At 43.4% G+C, this 18,701-nt stretch overlaps 1 protein-coding gene across 1 annotated transcript in view; it reads left to right on the top strand.

Annotated features, from left to right (window-relative positions):
• The window catches only part of LOC121276046 (ras-interacting protein RIP3-like), a 763,933-nt gene that overhangs the window by 716,634 nt on the left and 28,598 nt on the right, over positions 1-18,701 (top strand). The window contains exon 4 of the mRNA XM_041183992.1: positions 10,746-10,919. Within this exon, the coding sequence (XP_041039926.1) occupies positions 10,746-10,919 (174 nt within the window). The remainder of the gene's footprint in view (positions 1-10,745; positions 10,920-18,701) is intronic.

Raw genomic sequence — 18,701 nt, 5'->3', positions numbered from 1 at the left:
ACTTCCACGGCCACTGGCAATGGATGCCCTGAATGTCCCCGTGGCGCCAAATCCTCCAGTAGCTGGCACCTGTGACTGACCAGTTCCCTAGACATTGCATTCTTTGGCAACACCGGTTCTCGGTCATCTGCAGGATTGAAAGGCCCCCAAAGACCATGGGTCTAGCTAGGTGCTGACCAGCGACGGCTCACTGTGACTCTTCGGCGACGTGTGCGGGAGCCACAGCCTCAGCTTCTTCCAGAGGGTGCTGCTCCTCCTTCTGTGCAGCCAGGAGCCTCCGTCGCTCTCTTCTCCATCATCTTCGCGCTCTGTACACCACGAGGCATATAGCTAGTTCACCAGGCTCCATGCTCCTGATGTACTCCTCCTGAAGGATGAAAGATTGTTAGCATGGGTGTACTAAGAACCTCTCTTGGTTAAGTCTGAAGACCCTTAATGCCTGTTGCAGAGGGCTTGCCACCATTTGGATGGCCAGAGTTTAGTACGCTGCATGGCTACCCGAAATCCCACCCATCTCTGCCCCACTCCACCTGACCGATTGGCGGCAGCTTTGCCCACTGGACTGCATGCTGTGCTCTCAGCTCAGGCACAGGCATTCTCCTAACCCACACTGCAAGGCTGCACTGTTAGCTTGAACCATGGGGGAGACTGGTCCAAACTGGGATGATGACATTGCAAGGGGCTGTGAGTGCCTCCATGGCCAGCTTTAGCAAGGAGATTGTGCAGCATGCCGAGTTGTCCAACTGTCCTGCAGCCCACTAGAAACATAGAAACATAGAAAAATAGAAGCAGGAGTAGGTCATTCAGTCCTTTGTGCCTGCTCTGCCATTCAATATGATCATGGCTGATCCTCTGTCTCAATGCCATCTCCCGCTCTCTCCCCATACCCCTAGATGCCTTTAGAGTCTAGAAATCTATCTATTTCCTTCTTAACTATATTCAGTGACTTGACCTCCACAGCCTTCTGTGGTATAGAATTCTACAGGTTCACCACCCTCTGAGTGAAGAAGTTTCTTTTTGTCTCAGTTCTAAATGGCCCAACCGTATCCTGAGATTGTGACCCCTTGACCTAGACCCCCAGCCAGAGGAAACATCACCCCTGCATCCAGTCTGTCCAGCCCTGTCAGAATTTTATTTGTTTCAATGAGATCCCCTCTCATTCTTCTAAACTCCAGTGAATACAGGCCAAGTCAACCCAATCTCTCCTCATATGACAATCCAGCCGTCCCAGGAGTCAGTCTGCTGAACCTTCACTGCACTCCCTCTCCGGCAAGTATATCCTTTTTTAGGTAAGGAGACCAAAACTGCACACAATACTCTAGGTGTGTTCTCACCAAGGCCCTGTACAGCTGCAGTAAGACATTCTTGCTCCTGTACTCAAGTCCTCTTTCAATGAAGGCTAACATACCATTCGTCTTCTTAACCGCTTGCTGCACCTGTATGTTTGCTTTCAGTGATTGGTGTACAAGGACATCCAGGTCCCTTTGTAGATCAACATTTTCCAATCTATCACCATTTAAATAATACTCTGCAATTCTGTTTTTCCTACCAAAGTGGATAACTTTGCACTTATCTATGTTACACTGCACCTGCCATGTATTTGTCCACTCACTCAACCTGTCTAAATTGTCGTAACACCCTCCTCACTGCTCACATTCCCACCTAGTTTGTGTCATCAGCAAACTTGGAAATATCACATTTGGTTCCATCACCCAAATCATTGATATATATTGTGAATAGCTGGGGCCCAAGCACTAATCCCTGTGGTACCCCACTGGTCGCCATCTGCCATTCTAAAAAAGACCCATCGATTCCTACTCTCTATTTCCTGCCTGCTAACCAATCCTCAATCCATGCCAATATATTACCCCCAAACCCATGTGCTTTAATTTTGCACATGAACCTCTTATGTGGGACTTTATCAAAAGCTTCCTGAAAATCCAAATACACCACATCCACTGGTTCTCCCTTATTTATTCTGCTAGTTGCGTCCTCAGAAAACTCCAATAGGTTTGTCAAACATGATTTCCCTTTCATAAATCCATGTTGACTTGGTCTAATCCTGTTGATATTTTCGAAGTACCACATCCTTTATAATAGACTAGCATTTTCCCTACCATTGATGTAAGGCTAACTGGTCTTTAAATCCCTGTTTTTTCCCTCTCTCCTTTTTTAAATGGTGGAGTTACACTCATTAGTTTGTAGTTCGTGCCTGAGGGGTGAAAAGCTCTGGAGCATTTGGTGGCACTTTCATGCCTCTGTGTTGCTTGAGTGGGCAGATAAACTCGAGGTCCGACTCCACGCACGCCAATGTTGGTGTGTCTGAACAGACTCAGCTGCAGAGGTCACTTTATACAAGGTTTCTCTTATGCGTGGCCGCTTCCCTCCCTCCACCCCGCACGTTCTTATGCACTACCTTCAACCGCAGGGCAGCCCTTCTCCCTGCACCCCCCCCAAGTTGCCTCAACCACATGGCAACCCTTGCCCCCCCCCCCACAAGTCCCTCAACTGCAGGGCAGCCCTTGAACCCCCTAAGTTGCTTCAACTACAAGGCAGCCCTTGCCCACCCGCTCCAAGTTGCCTTGACCTTGAAGTCCAACAGACGACCCTCGCGAGCACTGTGCAACGTTACTGTGCACTCACCTCTGAGTTCCCCTCAAAGTGCAGGCCACCAAGTGCACGCCGTATATATGCTGTTGTGAAACATATCGTAGGCAGACGATCCAACTGGGCAGGGGAGGGGATGATGCCGGCAGGTGATCTTATAATGATATGCAGATGGATTACAACGAGGTTCCTGACATCCGATGGCAGGAAACGCAGCCCACCATCGACTGGCTGAGCGGACAATCGTAAACTGGTTTCATGACATCATGAGCCTGATATTTAGCCTTCTGCTATATTATCCACTCACTCCGCTGAACAGAACATGCCTAATGTCAGTGAGCACATAAAATTCCGCCCATGGTGTTGGGGATAATATATTTGCATGGATAGAGGATTGGCTAACTAATAGAAAACAGGGAACCAGAATAAATTGTTCCTTAACAGGTAAGCAAACTGTAACTAGTGCAGTGCCGCAGGAATCAGTGCTGGGACCTCAACTATTTACAATCTACAGTATTGAGTTGGATGAAAGGGCCGAGTATATTGTAGTGAAATTTGTTGACGATGCAAAGATAGTCGGAAAGCAAATCGTGAGGAGGGCACAAAGGCCTGAACTTTTGCCATGTAGGCAGGAACCAGGAGTTGGAATGTTTTCAGGCCCCCAACCCACCTCTGATGGGAATCTGATTAAGGTTAAGATTTTCATGTGGGTGAGCCTTTAATTGGTATGGAGACAGGTTCCCTGCCCAATTCCCTATCCAGTATCCCTGCTAGGTTGGCTCTTGAAGCTGGAGGACCAATCGGAGGTCCTCCAGCTGCAGGGAAGCACCCGGCTGCAATACAAGGTAAGTAACTGAGAGGGCACCTCAACAAGAAGCTGTTCTCTCAGCCGCTTTCTAAAAACATTAAATAAAAACAAAAAAGCAGTCAGGTTACCACAGTTGTTGAGCAGGGATTCCTCTTCAGGGTGGCCTTTGGCTGTACCCCAACCAGGCATGCAGGGAGGGACTGTAGGCTTGCCAGGAGTGTTTGCAGCCCTGTCTGCTGCTGGGTGCCCACCTCCAGGCAGTTGATTTGCTCCCTGTTGAGTTGTGAAAATGAAGGCTAGGTGGAAAATCCCACTTATACTCCTTAACTTACCTTTTTTCAAGATGCTTGATCAGCCTAGTTGCCTGCCTGACTCATAGGGCTGGGCGACCTTCTCGGGCACCAAATCTGCATAAGACAAAATGGCCATGACGGCAAAGACATCCTGAAACTGTCAAGTGAGCTGGCGCCAGTATTTTTGGGCGAACCTGCCTCTGTTCCTGACCTCAGGGCTGCGTGGGGGGCCCAAATATTCAGCACAATGAGCCTGTTTGGCGATATAGGTAGGTCCATTTGGCAGATGAAGTATTATGTGGGAAAATATGAGGTTATCCTCTTTTGGTCGGAAGAACTGAAAAGCCAACTATTATTTAAATGAAGAGAGACTGCAGAATGCTGTGGTATAGAAGGATCATGACATCAGGGTGATCGATACAAATGAAATAGGGCCACCCTAAAAAACGAGCCCTACAAACATCTTCATTGCAGACCACCTCTCTTGGGAAAACTCTGCAGCCAACTGGCCCAGTGGAGACAAGGACTGAAACTTGGTTCAGCAACTTTCGAAAACCATCTATGCCAAACTTGCAACATCATTGCAAAGTAGGCCAGAGGCAGGACAGCTGCAGAAGTTCCCCCAAGCAACAACAATGACAACATGAACTGCCAGTTCTGTGGATGACCATGCTGATCTGCATTGAACTCTTCAGTCATGAGGCGACCCACAGAAAATGATGATATCATTTACAGTTTGGACATATTTGAACAACGAGGAGTCTACCGTGATTGTCCTTGTATGTAAAACACAAAAAGTTAGCATGCAGGCACAGCAAGTACCTGGGAAGCCAAATGGAATATTGACCTTTATTGCAAGGGGATGGACTATAAAAGCAGGAATTCTTGCTACAACTGTTGACACCGCAGCTAGAGTACTGGTCTCCTTACTTAAGGAGGGATATACTTATGTTGGAGGCAGTTCAGAGAAGGTTCACTAGTTTGATTCCTGGGATGAAAGCGTTGTCTTAGGAAGAAAGACTGAGCAGGTTGGGCCTACACTTCTTGGAGTTGAGAAGAATGAAAGGTGATCTTATTGAAAAATAGAAGATTTTTAGGGCGCTTGGCAGGTTAGATGCTGAGAAGATGTTTCACCTGATAGGGGCATCTAGAACAAGAGGAATTAGTTACAAAACAAGTGGGTGCCCATTTCAGAGACAGATGAGGTGGAATTTCTTCTCTCAGAGGGTCATTCATCTTTGAAATTCTCCACCCCAGAGAGATGTGAAGGCTAAGTCATTGTATGTATTCAAAGCTGAGTTAGATTTTTGAACTGCGCGGGTGTCAAGGGCTATTGGGAACAGGCTGTAAAGTGGAATGCTACAATTAGACCAGCCATGAACTTATTGAATGATGGAGCAGGCTCGATGGGCCAAATGGGCTATTCCTAATCCTAATTCCTATGTTCTTATGTACTTGTGAAAGATCAATCCAGTTGATCCCACTGCCCTGCTCTTTCCCCATATCCTTGTATTTTGTTGTACCTTTCCAAGTATATATGTAACATCCTTTTGAAAGTTACCATTAAATCTGCTTTCACCATCCATCCAGGCAGTGCATTCCAGATCATCAAAACTTACTGTGTAACAGAATATCTCTTCATCTCCCACTTGATTCTCTTGCCAGTTACTTTAGGTCTGTGTCTTCTAGTTAATGATCTTCCTATTTCTCATATCTACAGTTTCTCAGTAACTACTCTATCAAAACCCTTCATGTGACAGGTGATGAGTAACATAAACTTGGGCACCATTTGAAAATATCAGTGAGAGATTTTGAATGTTAAAATATTGAGTTGTCTTTAGTCATATGTAATCCACTAATTGTTCTGAATGAAAAGAGATTGTTCTATCTTTGAAGGGTCCTTTAAGTCTCACAGCTTAATGCAACAGGTATACTTCTGGTCACTGGATAAATGACTGTGAAGGAGTTTGGAAATTATAGCAATAGGTGTAGGCAAAGATAATCTAATACTCTAGGGCCATGATGGTTACTGGGTTATTGTGCTACTGAGGCTGAAGAATAATGTCACTTTTGGAAGGCAATAAATTAGAATTACATCAGGTTGGTTAAATATTACAGAATTTTGCTTCATTATCTCTGGAGAATGGGCGGTATGTATTCGATGGAATGAAATGGATGATGTAAAGTCTTTGATGAGATAGATTGCATTCATCACTCATACAGCAGTTTTATATTCCCAGAGTTGTGACTTTCTCCTTTTCCAGTATAGTGTTAAAAACAAACAGAAAACTGGGATGCTGAACAATACTTCGCTTGCCCGGTCCTTTACCTTGGGTTAGTTCATTACAGCTGATCCCTAAAGACAGAAACTCCATTGGAAAAACCTGGCAGTATCACCTATTGTCCGGTAAAAAACTGATATGAGACCACTCCTGGGAATGTCATATGATGAACTAGATAAATTTGCTGACCAAAGTTGAACTCAAAGTAGATGTTATAACTTGTGAAAAGCTCTATTAATGTGACCTGGTAGCTCTAAGACTACATAAGGTTACATAGGATATACAGCACAGAAAGAGGCCTTTTAATCCAACCACTCCTTGCAGTGTTTATGTTCCTCTCAAGCCTCTTCCTATCTTTTGTCTTCTAAATATACCACCATAATCATCCATCCCCTTCTCTCTGAAATGATTCTCTAGCTTTCTCTTTAATTCATCTAAACTATTCGTTTCCACCACTCTTTGTGGTAGCAGATTCCACTTTCTCATGATACTTTGGGCAAAGAAGTTTTTTTTCTGAATTCCCTATTGGATTTCTTGATGACTATCTTATATTGATGGCCTCTAGTTATGTTCTTCCCCACAAGACCGGCCAGATTTTCATATATGAGGTAGAAATCGGGAGTTTGAAGGTTTCCCGATGTCATAATTTCGCCTTCCACCTGGCAGTGCCCTTCAACACTATCTTAATGTTGGGGAGTTGGGGATGGCTGGAGTTGGCAGCAGGCCCAAGGCAGAGATGAAAACAGGCCAATGCCAAAGCAGCCAAGTGAAAAGGCCCACCTTGGTTGCTGGACATTGACTCAGTTCTGCAGATGAATGTGAGGCCCTCCTCCCCTATTCCCTCACCCCCTCACCCCCATCCCTGCTCCATACTCTTCACCCACCAAAACACACTCACCCCCATAGCACCCTACCCCCTCACCCCCATACTCCCCTCACTTCTCCACCCTTTACCCCTATATGCATCTTACCCTCGTACCCACCAACCTATCCACCTGGTATCCACTATAAATAGAACTCACAAGCTTTATAGTGACATTTAGAAGTCTCTGATAATCAGTCAAAATAAATAAACATTACTTGAAAATCCATTTAAAAAACATTATCTCCTTGAAAGCTCATAAATCTGTCAAACAGAACAGCCTCACATTCCCCTTGGTAACTGTTTCAACAACCCCTTCTAAGCAGAATCTATCAATGGATTTAGAAGTCAGCCAAGCATTCATAATGTAATTCTGCTGCACAACTCTATGAACCACCCCTGTTGAGCAGAAACCATGGGATGAATTATATGAGATGCTGGATTTCCCACCCACAAGCTATAAAATTGGTGGAGGGGGAGGAACTGAGGGGAATAACAGCTGCCTTGCTGCTGTTTATATGCTGTAGGAATGATTTCCACCCCTCAGGAACAGGACATCCTGCCTTAGAGATCTGCCAGCAGCTTTCCAGCACTTTGGGACAGAAGCTTGTGGCTTTGGATCTTGCTAGGTGCCAAGCTGGCTTGCTCCATAAGGGGTGGCAAGAGGTGTGGGGGGGGGGCGGCGGTTTGAGAGGTCAGTGGGAAACGGATACTGGGGGGGTAAAGCCTTGGGGTCTCTCCAATGGGGCCAAAGGGACATTAGGAGGGCACTCCCTGGATTAATGAGCCCACACCTTCAAATCCATCAGTGGGAGAGCATAAAACCTTGCCCTATTAGCGGGTTTGGAAGCCAGCCAAACATTCATAATGTGATTCCACTGAAGAAATGTGTCGAAAAAGTCTCTTGAGCAGATTCCATTAATGACTTTGAACTCAGCTAGAAGTTCAGCCATCCATCAAAGCTTTGAAACAGCCAAACAAATGGGTGAGTTGAACTTCCAAGGATAAAATCAAAGCAGTGTGGACATTTCACACTATTAGATCTGGATTTCACCATTGTATGATGTAGAATAGCACATTATTTAGGATAATATACTCTAATGCATCTGAAGATGTTCTACTTTCAGAATTGTTTATTTCCTTGATAGCTTGCCATTTATCAGAACTAACATAAAAACAAAAAAACTGCGGATGCTGGAAATCCAAAACAAAAACAGAATTACCTGGAAAAACTCAGCAGGTCTGGCAGCATCGGCGGAGAAGAAAAGAGTTGACGTTTCGAGTCCTCATGACCCTTCGACAGAACCTGAGTTCAAGTCCAAGAAAGAGTTGAAATATAAGCTGGTTTAAGGTGTGTGTGTGGGGGGCGGAGAGATAGAGAGACAAAGAGGTGGGGGGGGGGGGGGGGTGGGGGGGTGTGGTTGTAGGGACAAACAAGCAGTGATAGAAGCAGATCATCAAAAGATGTCAACGACAATAGTACAACAGAACACATAGGTGTTAAAATTAAAGTTGGTGATATTATCTAAACGAATGTGCTAATTAAGAATGGATGGTAGGGCACTCAAGGTATAGCTCTAGTGGGTTTTTTTTTATATAATGGAAATAGGTGGGAAAAGGAAAATCTTTATAATTTATTGGAAAAAAAGGGGAAGGGGGAAACAGAAAGGGGGTGGGGATGGGGGAGGGAGCTTACGACCTAAAGTTGTTGAATTCAATATTCAGTCCAGAAGGCTGTAAAGTCCCTAGTCGGACTACCGACTAGGGACTTTACAGCCTTCTGGACTGAATATTGAATTCAACAACTTTAGGTCGTAAGCTCCCTCCCCCATCCCCACCCCCTTTCTGTTTCCCCCTTCCCCTTTTTTTTCCAATAAATTATAAAGATTTTCCTTTTCCCACCTATTTCCATTATATAAAAAAAAAACCCACTAGAGCTATACCTTGAGTGCCCTACCATCCATTCTTAATTAGCACATTCGTTTACATAATATCACCAACTTTAATTTTAACACCTATGTGTTCTATTGTACTATTGTCGTTGACATCTTTTGATGATCTGCTTCTATCACTGCTTGTTTGTCCCTACAACCACACCCCCCCACCCCCCCCCCCCCACCTCTTTGTCTCTCTATCTCTCCGCCCCCCACACACACACCTTAAACCAGCTTATATTTCAACTCTTTCTTGGACTCGAACGCAAGTTCTATCGAAGGGTCATGAGGACTCGAAACGTCAACTCTTTTCTTCCCCGCTGATGCTGCCAGACCTGCTGAGTTTTTCCAGGTAATTCTGTTTTTGTATCAGAACTAACAGCCTGGCAACATTTTTTAATGGGTATTTACTTTTCCAAAACAAAGCCCTATCATCACTCACTGAATAAAAGATACATATAACTTAAGATACAGCATTTCTTTATGACATGTACAATAGACAACACATTTTGAACATAGCTTTCAGATAGTGCCTGCCTCCAAACCATTATTCCCCATGGTTTACACCAGCTCTGTGCTGGTGTGATTCACGTCAGCTACCAAAACTGGTTCAATTCCATTAACTCCATAAAATGCCCAATTCTGGAGGTGTGCCTTTGGGACATCTACATGCGGGCTTCGAATCTGACCCCTTATCCCACTTTGGCCTGCCCATGAACTGCCCATTCGACTTTAGACACATCGCCCCGTCTTTAGAGCAGCCAAACCAATCTTCGAACCTTTCTCCTGTTTATAATGCCGCAGAAAATGACTTTAAAACCTTTCACCCAACTTCAGGATGACCTACATAAATGTAGAACAGCCCACCCGACTGTAAACTCTCCCACCCACAACAGCTCTCCAAATTTTCCTGCCAACCTGCGACGATGCCCACTGATGTTGGGGCCAGAAAATCCCGACTTTTTCAAAGCCTGCCTGACATACTTCAGCCCTGCGTTGGGACAGGAAAATTCAGCTCGAAGAAGCATACTCTCTGTATCCACTCTATCAAAATCTTTCATAGTTTTAAAGCTCTCTATTAGGTTACCAGTCAGGCTTCTTTTTTCAAGAGAACAAAGATCCAGCCTGTCAATCCTTCCTTGACATGTATGCCCACGCATTTCTGGTATCATCCTTGTAAATCTTTACTGCACCCTCTTCAATGCTTCAATATCATTTTCATAATATCTTGATCAGAACTGCGCAAAGTGCTCTAAATGTGGTCTAAGCATAGATTTAGCATAACGTCCTTACTTTTCAATTCTATCCCCCAATATAAATAAAGCCAAGTTCTTGATCAGAATTTTTTTGGCTAACCTATGGTGCAACTTTTAGTGATTGATATATTTGTACTCCTGGATCCCTTTGTTCCTTTACCCCACCTAGACTTGAACCTTCCAAGTAATAAGTGATCTTCCTATTCTTCCTACCAAAATGTGCTACCTCACACTTAGCTGTATTGAACTTAATTTGCCAATTATTTATCCATTGTGCAAATAATGGACTTAATTATTGGAGGCTTGAGAGTTAAGGTATCGTCCTGAAGTTCCTTCCAGATTCATGAGGCTGAGCCCAAGGAGCATACAGTTATTTTAGTGACTTTTTACCTGAGCACAGTACACCCTTAGTGTAAGAGACGACACCTTTCAGCACTGTAGTTATCTCCTACCAGAATTCAACATACATGGGATTTCCATTGCTATACTTTCACAATGAAAAAATGTTGAGAATTACACAAAAAAAGTCTTTCAATGCATAATTACAAAATATAATCTAAGAAAAATTAGCTTATTAAAAGTGTTCTTGAATTAAAATTGTTAACTTATGATACTGGTTATTTGACCACAAGGGTGGCAAATTGTATTTTATATTTGCTGCACTGAATGCTTTTACAGTTCTAATTTTATTGATCCCTAGCAGCCAGGCCCTGCAGTGAGAACATACCAGAACAGTAAAGCGAGAGTCACCATGAGCCCTGGTTTTACACCACAATGGAACAACAACCAGTCTGCCTGGAACAGTTACACCTACCCTAGGGCTAATGTTCACTATCAATCCCATGCCAGTTACAGCTACTGCCCTGGGCATCCTGCCGTAAGTACATCCATTGGGAAATACCTCACAAATTGTAACTGAATGCTTTATTGCTATGACTAAAATACAGAATTAGAAATATAGTAAAGAAATATGTTGGCCTTCCTTTGCTGGCAAAGACTAAAATAAGGAAAGTTCAGATAATAATGGATATTATTCAGTTGAATTAGACTGTGGTACAATGATGCAATTTAACAGAGGAACATTGATTCTAAGCTTGTAATCTTGAGATACCAGGTTAAAAGCAATAGAACAACAGATTCACCACTAGAGGCTGCTACTCTTCTTTGTGAACACTATTGTCTGGCATGTTTAAGAATTCCCAGCTTCTGATTGGCCTTTTATGTGTTAACTGTTTCTCTGTGGTTTTATGTTTTCCTATGGATACTGGCAAACTTAAAATTCCTGTCTTACCTTTGAGACTTCAAGAATTACAGAGTATCCTGGAGAGAACTAAATGATCAATTTGTGTTGAAATTGTAAATGCTAATAAAAAGAATATGTTTCTAATTTCTTGACAAATAGTGGCAGAAAAGGCTGTGCATTTAACAAAGAAACATTGCCAGCTGCACTTACTAAAGTATAAATAGGTACTGGTGCAATAATATGGTTAATTAAAACATACATTTGTTTATTGCATATTAGACCTGCATGTTTGCAGAAGGACTGATATTGCTTCCCAGCCTGTGTTTGAAATGATATAGCGATTTGCTAAACCAGTTGGACCAATTTGTAGGGGAAACGTGTTGCATTCTGGACCAAATCATGAGTACGTTAAAGAGATCATTATGCATTGGGAGTTGTGGAAAATTTGGGGAAAGAAGCATAACTGAACTCCCCATCATACTTCCAGGCAATTCTGCATGAAAATGTTAAGCCTTTGAGCTTTTAATCATGTTGTTCTGTTATTGTTGCCAGCAATATTTATAAACACACCTTTTGTCAGTTTTTAAATGTCATTTGACAATGTAGTAGATCTATTAGGGCAATGGTCATGGTGAGTTGAATGTTCTACTGTTACATGAAGCACATGGCCTAGCGATCATAGTTTTTGACAAAAGAGGTTTGTGTGCACGTGCTTAGAGACCATGAAGTAAATGTTTTTTGGTTGATACTTGAAAATATTATTCTTACTCATTGTGATAGATAAATACAGAGATTGTTCTTTCATATACCACAGTTACATAACTACTTAAACATAATAGAGTAAGGAGAGTTCTAAAATGGCAACAACTTCCTTCCCTGTCTCTGTGATCTCCTTCAGCATTACAACCCTCAAAAATCTCTGAGCCTCTTGTGCATCCCAGTTTTTGTCACATCACCATTAGCCTTCAGGTGACTAGGTTTTCAGCTCTGGTATTACCTTCCTAAACCTCCTTGTCTCTCTGCTTCCCTCTCTTCCTTTAAGATGCTCCTTAAAACCTACCTCTTTGCTCAAGTTTTTCAGTTCCTGCTCAAATATCTTAGGTGGCTAGGTGTCAAATTCTGTCTGATAATGCTGTAAAGCATCTTGGGATATTTTATTACAATGAATGAAATGTAATGTAAATTGTAGTTGTTTTGTTCAGATGCTGCCTTTAATGTAGGAAAAGGGCCCAGGGCACTTCATAGACGAGTAGTCAGACTCATTGATGCTGAGCCAAGAAAGGAGCTGTTAGGAGGGATGATTAAAAGCTTTTTTTAACTTCATTCATGGGATGTGGGCGTTGCTGCTTAGGCCAGCATTTATTGCCCACCCCTAATTGCCCTTGAGAAGGTGGTGGTGAGCTGCCTTCTTAAACTGCTGTAGTCTATATGTTGTAGGTACACCCACAGTGCTGTGAGGGAAGGAGTTCCAGGATTTTGACCCAGCGACAGTGAAGGAACAGCGATATATTTCCAAGTCAGGATGTTGAGTGACTTGGAGGGGAATTTGCAGGTGGTGGTGTTCCCTTGTATCTGCTGCCCTTGTCCTTCTAGATGGTAGTGGTCTTGGGTCTGGAAGGTGCTGTCTAAGGAGCCTTGGTGAGTTCCTCCAGTGCATCTTGAAGATAGTACACACTGCTGCCACTGTGCTTCGGTTGTAGAGGGAATGAATGTTTGTGGGTGGGGTGCCAATCAAGCAAGCTGCTTTGTCCTGGATGGTGTCAAGCTTCTTGAGTGTTGTTGGAGATGCACTCATCCAGGCAAGAGAGGGTTTCAACACACTCCTGCCTTGTGCCTTGTAGATGGTGCTCAGGCTTTGGGGAGTCAGGAGGTGAGTTACTAGCCGCAAGATTCCTAACCTCTGACCTCCACTTGTAGCCACAGTATTTATATGGCTAGTCCAATTCAGTTTCTGGCCAGTGATAACCCCCAGGATGTTGATAGTGGGGGGGTTAAGCGATGCTAATGCCATTGAACATCAAGGGGCAATGGTTGGATTCTGTCTTGTGGGAGATGGTCATTGCCTGGCACTTGTGTGGCGTGAATGTTATTTGCCACTTGTCAGCCCAAGCCTGGATGTTGCCCAGGTCTTGCTGCATTTGGACATGGACATCAGATTCTGACAAGTCGTGAATGGTGCTGAATATCGTGCAATTATCAGCGAACATCCACACTTCTTGCCTTATGATGGAAGGAAGGCCATTGATGAAGCAACTGAAGATGGTTGGGTCTCGGACACTACCCTGAGGAACTCCTGCTGTGGTGTCCTGGAACTGAGTTGATTGACCTCCAACAACCACAACCATCTTCCTTTGTGCTAGGTATGACTCCAACCAGCAGAGAGTTTTCCCCCTGATCCCCATTGAATCCAGTTTTGCTAGGGCTCCTTGATACTATACTTGGTCAAATGCTGCCTTGATCTCGAAGGCAGTCACTCTCACCTCACCTCTGGAGTTTAGCTCTTTTGTCCATGTTTCAACCAAGGTTGCAATGAGGTCAGGAGCTGAGTGGCCCTGGCAGAACCCAAACTGGGCATCAGTGAGCAGCTTATTGCTAAGCAAGTGCCAATTGATCGCACTGTTGATGACCCCTTCCATCATTTTCCTGATGATTGAGAGTAGGCTGATGGGGCAGTAATTGGCCAGGTTGGACTTGTCCTGCTTTTTGTGTTCAGGACTTACCTGGGCAATTTCCATTGCCAGGTAGATGCCAGTGTTGTAACTTGAGCTAGAAGTTCAAGAGTGAGGTGATGCCAGAGAGATATCTGGGAAGGGATTTTAGATCTTAAGGCCTAGACGGCTGAAAAGATGACTGCCAATAATAATGCAATGGAATTGGGCGATGCACAAGAGACCAGACTTAGAGGAACACAGAGTTCCTGTATGGTTGAAGGTTAAGAGGTTATTACAGAGATAGGGAAACAAGTGGATATGGAGGTTAGAATCAGTGTCAAGGGAACAGAGCTTGTGTCAAGAGCTAAAGACAGTGATTTCATTCTTTCTAATGTTTAACTGGAGAAAATAATGGCTCATCCAGGACCAGATGTCAGACAAGCAGACTGACAGGTAGTGGAGGGGTTGTGAGTTGTGGTGAGTGATACAACCTGCAGCTGGAGCCTGACATCATGTAGACAAGAAGGATAAATAAAATAAGGGTGGATCCTTGGGGACTTCATAGCTAATGATTTGGGGGTGAAAAGAGAAGCCCCTGCAGGAGATGCTCTGGCTATGAGTGCATTGATGAGAGAAGACCCTGAAGAGGGCATCTCCACCCAGCTGGATAATGGAGAAAAGGATTCGAAGGGGAATTGTGTGGTCAATTGTGCCAAAGACTACACAGAGGTGCAATAGCAGAACAGTGTGAGTATTGTGGGGAAAACAACTATTATTTAATTACTGATCAGGAGAATTCATGGAATGCCAAGGATTGCAGACACCCAAACACAGGCCGGTGCACTGTAGGTAAAAATGAAATCAGAATAATAGTTCAAAGAGTGGAAGTAGAAACTAACTGGTATGCCTTTGGAACAGTAAACATGTAGTTGCGCTAATAAATATAAATAAAATAATAAACATCCCTTAGTATGTTATTTACATATTATGTACTTAAGTAAGTCCAAAAGTACATGCTCTTCAATGTTTTGGCATTTTATACAAAAAAAATCAAATCTGCTGTTTTCTCGGTTTTTCCATTGCTTGATAGCGAAGTGAGGATGTTGGGCTGAAAGACGGCAAGACCTGGCAAATATTCTTGTCAATAAGTAAGAAATACATCCTATGGTTATGCTGCACCCTTTAGTTCAGAACGGAGTCATTTTTCTCAGCATTCTAGACCCACAATGAAGACGGGAGGGGTTTGTGATTGGATGCAATCAAGTACTTCAAATTGAATCTAAGTTCCCTACGGAGGAGGCGTTCTTACAGAAAACATTTTCAAGATTTTTCCAAGACTGAACAAATAGACCAGAATAAGAATTGACATGGATCTGAAATGTTCAGTGTTATGGTTTGAATTTTTTATGGATTTTTTTATGTTTAAATATGGCATGTACTAGTATTTTTGAAGTAGGTAAAAATTTCGATACGCTGCTCAGAAAAATCTCACAAAATTGTTTAGCAATTTGGCCATTTTCTGTTAATTTGAATGCTTTGATTGCTTAATTCTCTGTTGCTACTTTGTCCTTCATTGGCATTTACTAGCTCATTCTAGCAGTTTTTCTTCAGCTGTAGATTAGCAGATAATTGTTTGGCTGAAACAAGGACCAGTCATGATTACAAATTGTTGGCTTTAGGAACTTTTGAGGTATGACAGATGTGACATCCTTGAATGGCAAAACATAACAGATACGAGCTGGACTGAAGACTTTGAATTAGATAGGTACAGGAGAATTATTTTGTGATGTTACACAGATGGTAGCTGGTGGAGTAATTGTAAATTGCATTGAGTAATCGGAATAGTCTCAAGGAGTTGGGCTGATTTTCATTAGAAAAACATAGGCTTAGAGGAGATATATTTGGCTTTATTAATATGAAGTGATTAGATTTCAACAAGATGGATACAAATAGTAGGATGAGAGACCTTGTCCTTAAGCAAAGATTAGGGAGATTTTTTTTTCACAGTTATCATCTCCAGGACAGATTACCAAAACACATAGTAAGATTGGATTCAAAACAATTCTTCAGAAGGGAATTGAGCAAATTCTTGAGAGAAGAGGACATATCCAGTTATAGAATGCAGAGTGCAGGACAGCATGCCAGGAGCAGCACCAAATGTACCTAAAAACGAGGTGTCAACCTGGTGAAGCTACAACGCAGGGCTACTTGTATGACAAGCATTGGAAGCAGCATGTGATGGACAGAGCTAAGCCATCCTACAACCAATGGATCATATCTAAGTGCTGAAGTCCTGCCACATCCAGTTATGAATGGTGGACAATTAAACAACTCACTGGAGGGGGATGCTGCACAAACACCCTCATTCTCAATGATGGGGAAGGCCAACACGTCAGTGCAAAAGATAAGGCGAAAGCATTTGCAGCCATCTTCAGCCAGAAGTGCCGAGTGGATGATCTATTTTGGCCTCCTCCTGAGGTCCCCAGCATCACAGGTGCCAGTCTTCAGCCATTTTGATTCACTCCATGTGATACAAAGAAACAGCTGAAGGCACTGAATACTGCAAAGGCTATGGGCCCTGCCAATATTCTACCAGTAGAACTGAAGAGTTGTGCTTCTAGACAAGTTGTTCCAGTACAGCTGCAACACTGGCATCTACCACACAATGTGGAAAATTGTCCAGGGTTTTCCTGTACACAAAAAGAAGGAAACATCCAAAAAAGCCAATTACTGCCCCATCAATTTACTCTCAATCATCGGTAAAATATGGCAGGTGTCATTGACGAAGCTATCAAGTAGCACTTCTTCAGCAATAAACTGCTCACTGACTCCCTGTTTAGGTTCCTTCAGGGCCACTCAGCTCCTGATCTCATTACAACCTTGGTTGAAACATGGACAAAAGAGCTGAACTCCAGAGGTGAGGTGAGAGTGACTGCCCTTGACATCAAGGCAGCAATTGACCAAGTGCGGCATCAAGGACCTTAACAAAACTGGAGTCAATGGGAATCAGGGGGAAAACTCTCTGCTGGTTGGAGTCATACCTAGCACAAAGGAAGATGGTTGTGGTTGTTGGAGGTCAGTCATCTCAGCTTCAGGACATCACTGCGGGAGTTCCTCAGGGTAGTGTCCTCAGCACAACCATCTCCAGCAGCTTCATCAATGACCGTTCCACCATCATAAGGTCAGAACCTGGGATGTCCCTTGATAATTGCAGAATCTTAAACACTATTCACAACTCCTCAGTAACTGAAGCAGTCTGTGTCCATATGCAGCAAGACCTAGACAACATTCAGGCTTAGGCAGTAAGTGGTAAGTAACATTCATGCCAAACAAGTGCCAGGCAATGACCATCAACTATAAGAGAGAATCTAACCATCAGCCCTTGACACTCAATGGCATTACCATTGCTGAATCCCCCACTATCAACATCCTGGGGGTTACCATTGACCAGAAACTGTACTGGGCCAGCCATATAAATACTGTGGCTATAAGAGCAGGTCAGAGGCTGGGAATTCTGCAGTAGGTAACTTACTTGGCTCCTCAAAACTTTTCAACCATCTACGAGGCATAAGCAGAGAGTGTGATGGAATACTCTCCATTTGCCTGGATGAGTACAAGTACAATGACATTCAAAAATTTCAACACCATCCAGGACATGCAGCCCACTTGATTGACACCTCTTCCAGCATCATTCCCTCCACCACTAACATACATTGGCAGCAGTGTGTACCATCTACAAGATGCTATGCAGCAATTCACCAAGGCTCCTTCAACAGCACCATACAAAACCCACAACCTTTACCAACCAGAAGGACAAAGATGCATGGGAACTCCACCACCTGCAAGCTCCCCTCCAAGCCACACACTTTCCTGACTTGGTACTATGTTGCCATTCCTTCACTGTCAGGATCCTGGAGCTCCCTTCTCAACAGCACTCTAAATGTTCCTACATGACATGGACTGTAGTGGTTCAAGAAGGCGGCTCACCACTACCTTCTCAAGGGCAATTAGCGATGCGTAATATATGCTGGCCTAGCCAGTGACACCACATCCCACGAACAAATGAAAAAAAGGATAGTGTGCCTGATTGGCCCAGTGATCTTTTCCTGTTATTGCTTGTATAATTATACTGAATTAGCATTAATAAGCTGCTTTTGGGTTCATCCAAAACTTTGATGCCCCTAACTTGCACCAATGCTGTTCACCCATCACCCCTCTCTTCGCTGACCTACATTGTCTGGTGACCCAGTAACATTTCATTTTTGGAATTCTCATCCTTGCTTTCAAATTCCTCCATGCCCCGCCCCTCCATATCTCTGTAATCCCCTCCACTCCAGAACCCTATGCAATCTCTTCCAATTCTGGCTTCTTGCAAAACCCCAATTTGAATTACTCCACCATTGGCAGCTGTTCCCCCAGCTATGGAATTTGCTCCCTAAACCTTGCCTCCTATTTTTCTTCTTTAAGACCTTACTTAAAACTTACCCATTTATCTATCTGATATCTCCTTGTGTGGCTCGGCATCGAATTTTGTTTGAAAACTCTCTTGTGAAGCACCATGGGAAGTTTTAAAGTTGCTATATAAACAACAGCTGTTGTTGACCTATCCTGATCTTAGACTGTCAAAAAAAAACAATTTCCCCCTAAACTTGGCCCCTAATCTTGAATGCTTTCAATCATCTAAATATCATTGAAACGGTAGTATTGTTGTTTAGTACATACAGGAGTGCTGTATTTGTCTGAAACAGTATCTGCTAATCTGTAA

This window comes from Carcharodon carcharias, chromosome 3 (assembly GCF_017639515.1).
Source record: "Carcharodon carcharias isolate sCarCar2 chromosome 3, sCarCar2.pri, whole genome shotgun sequence".
Taxonomy (NCBI): Eukaryota; Metazoa; Chordata; class Chondrichthyes; order Lamniformes; family Lamnidae; genus Carcharodon; species Carcharodon carcharias.
The sequence above is the reverse complement of the archived record's forward strand: the minus strand, read 5'-3'. Positions and strand labels throughout refer to the sequence as shown.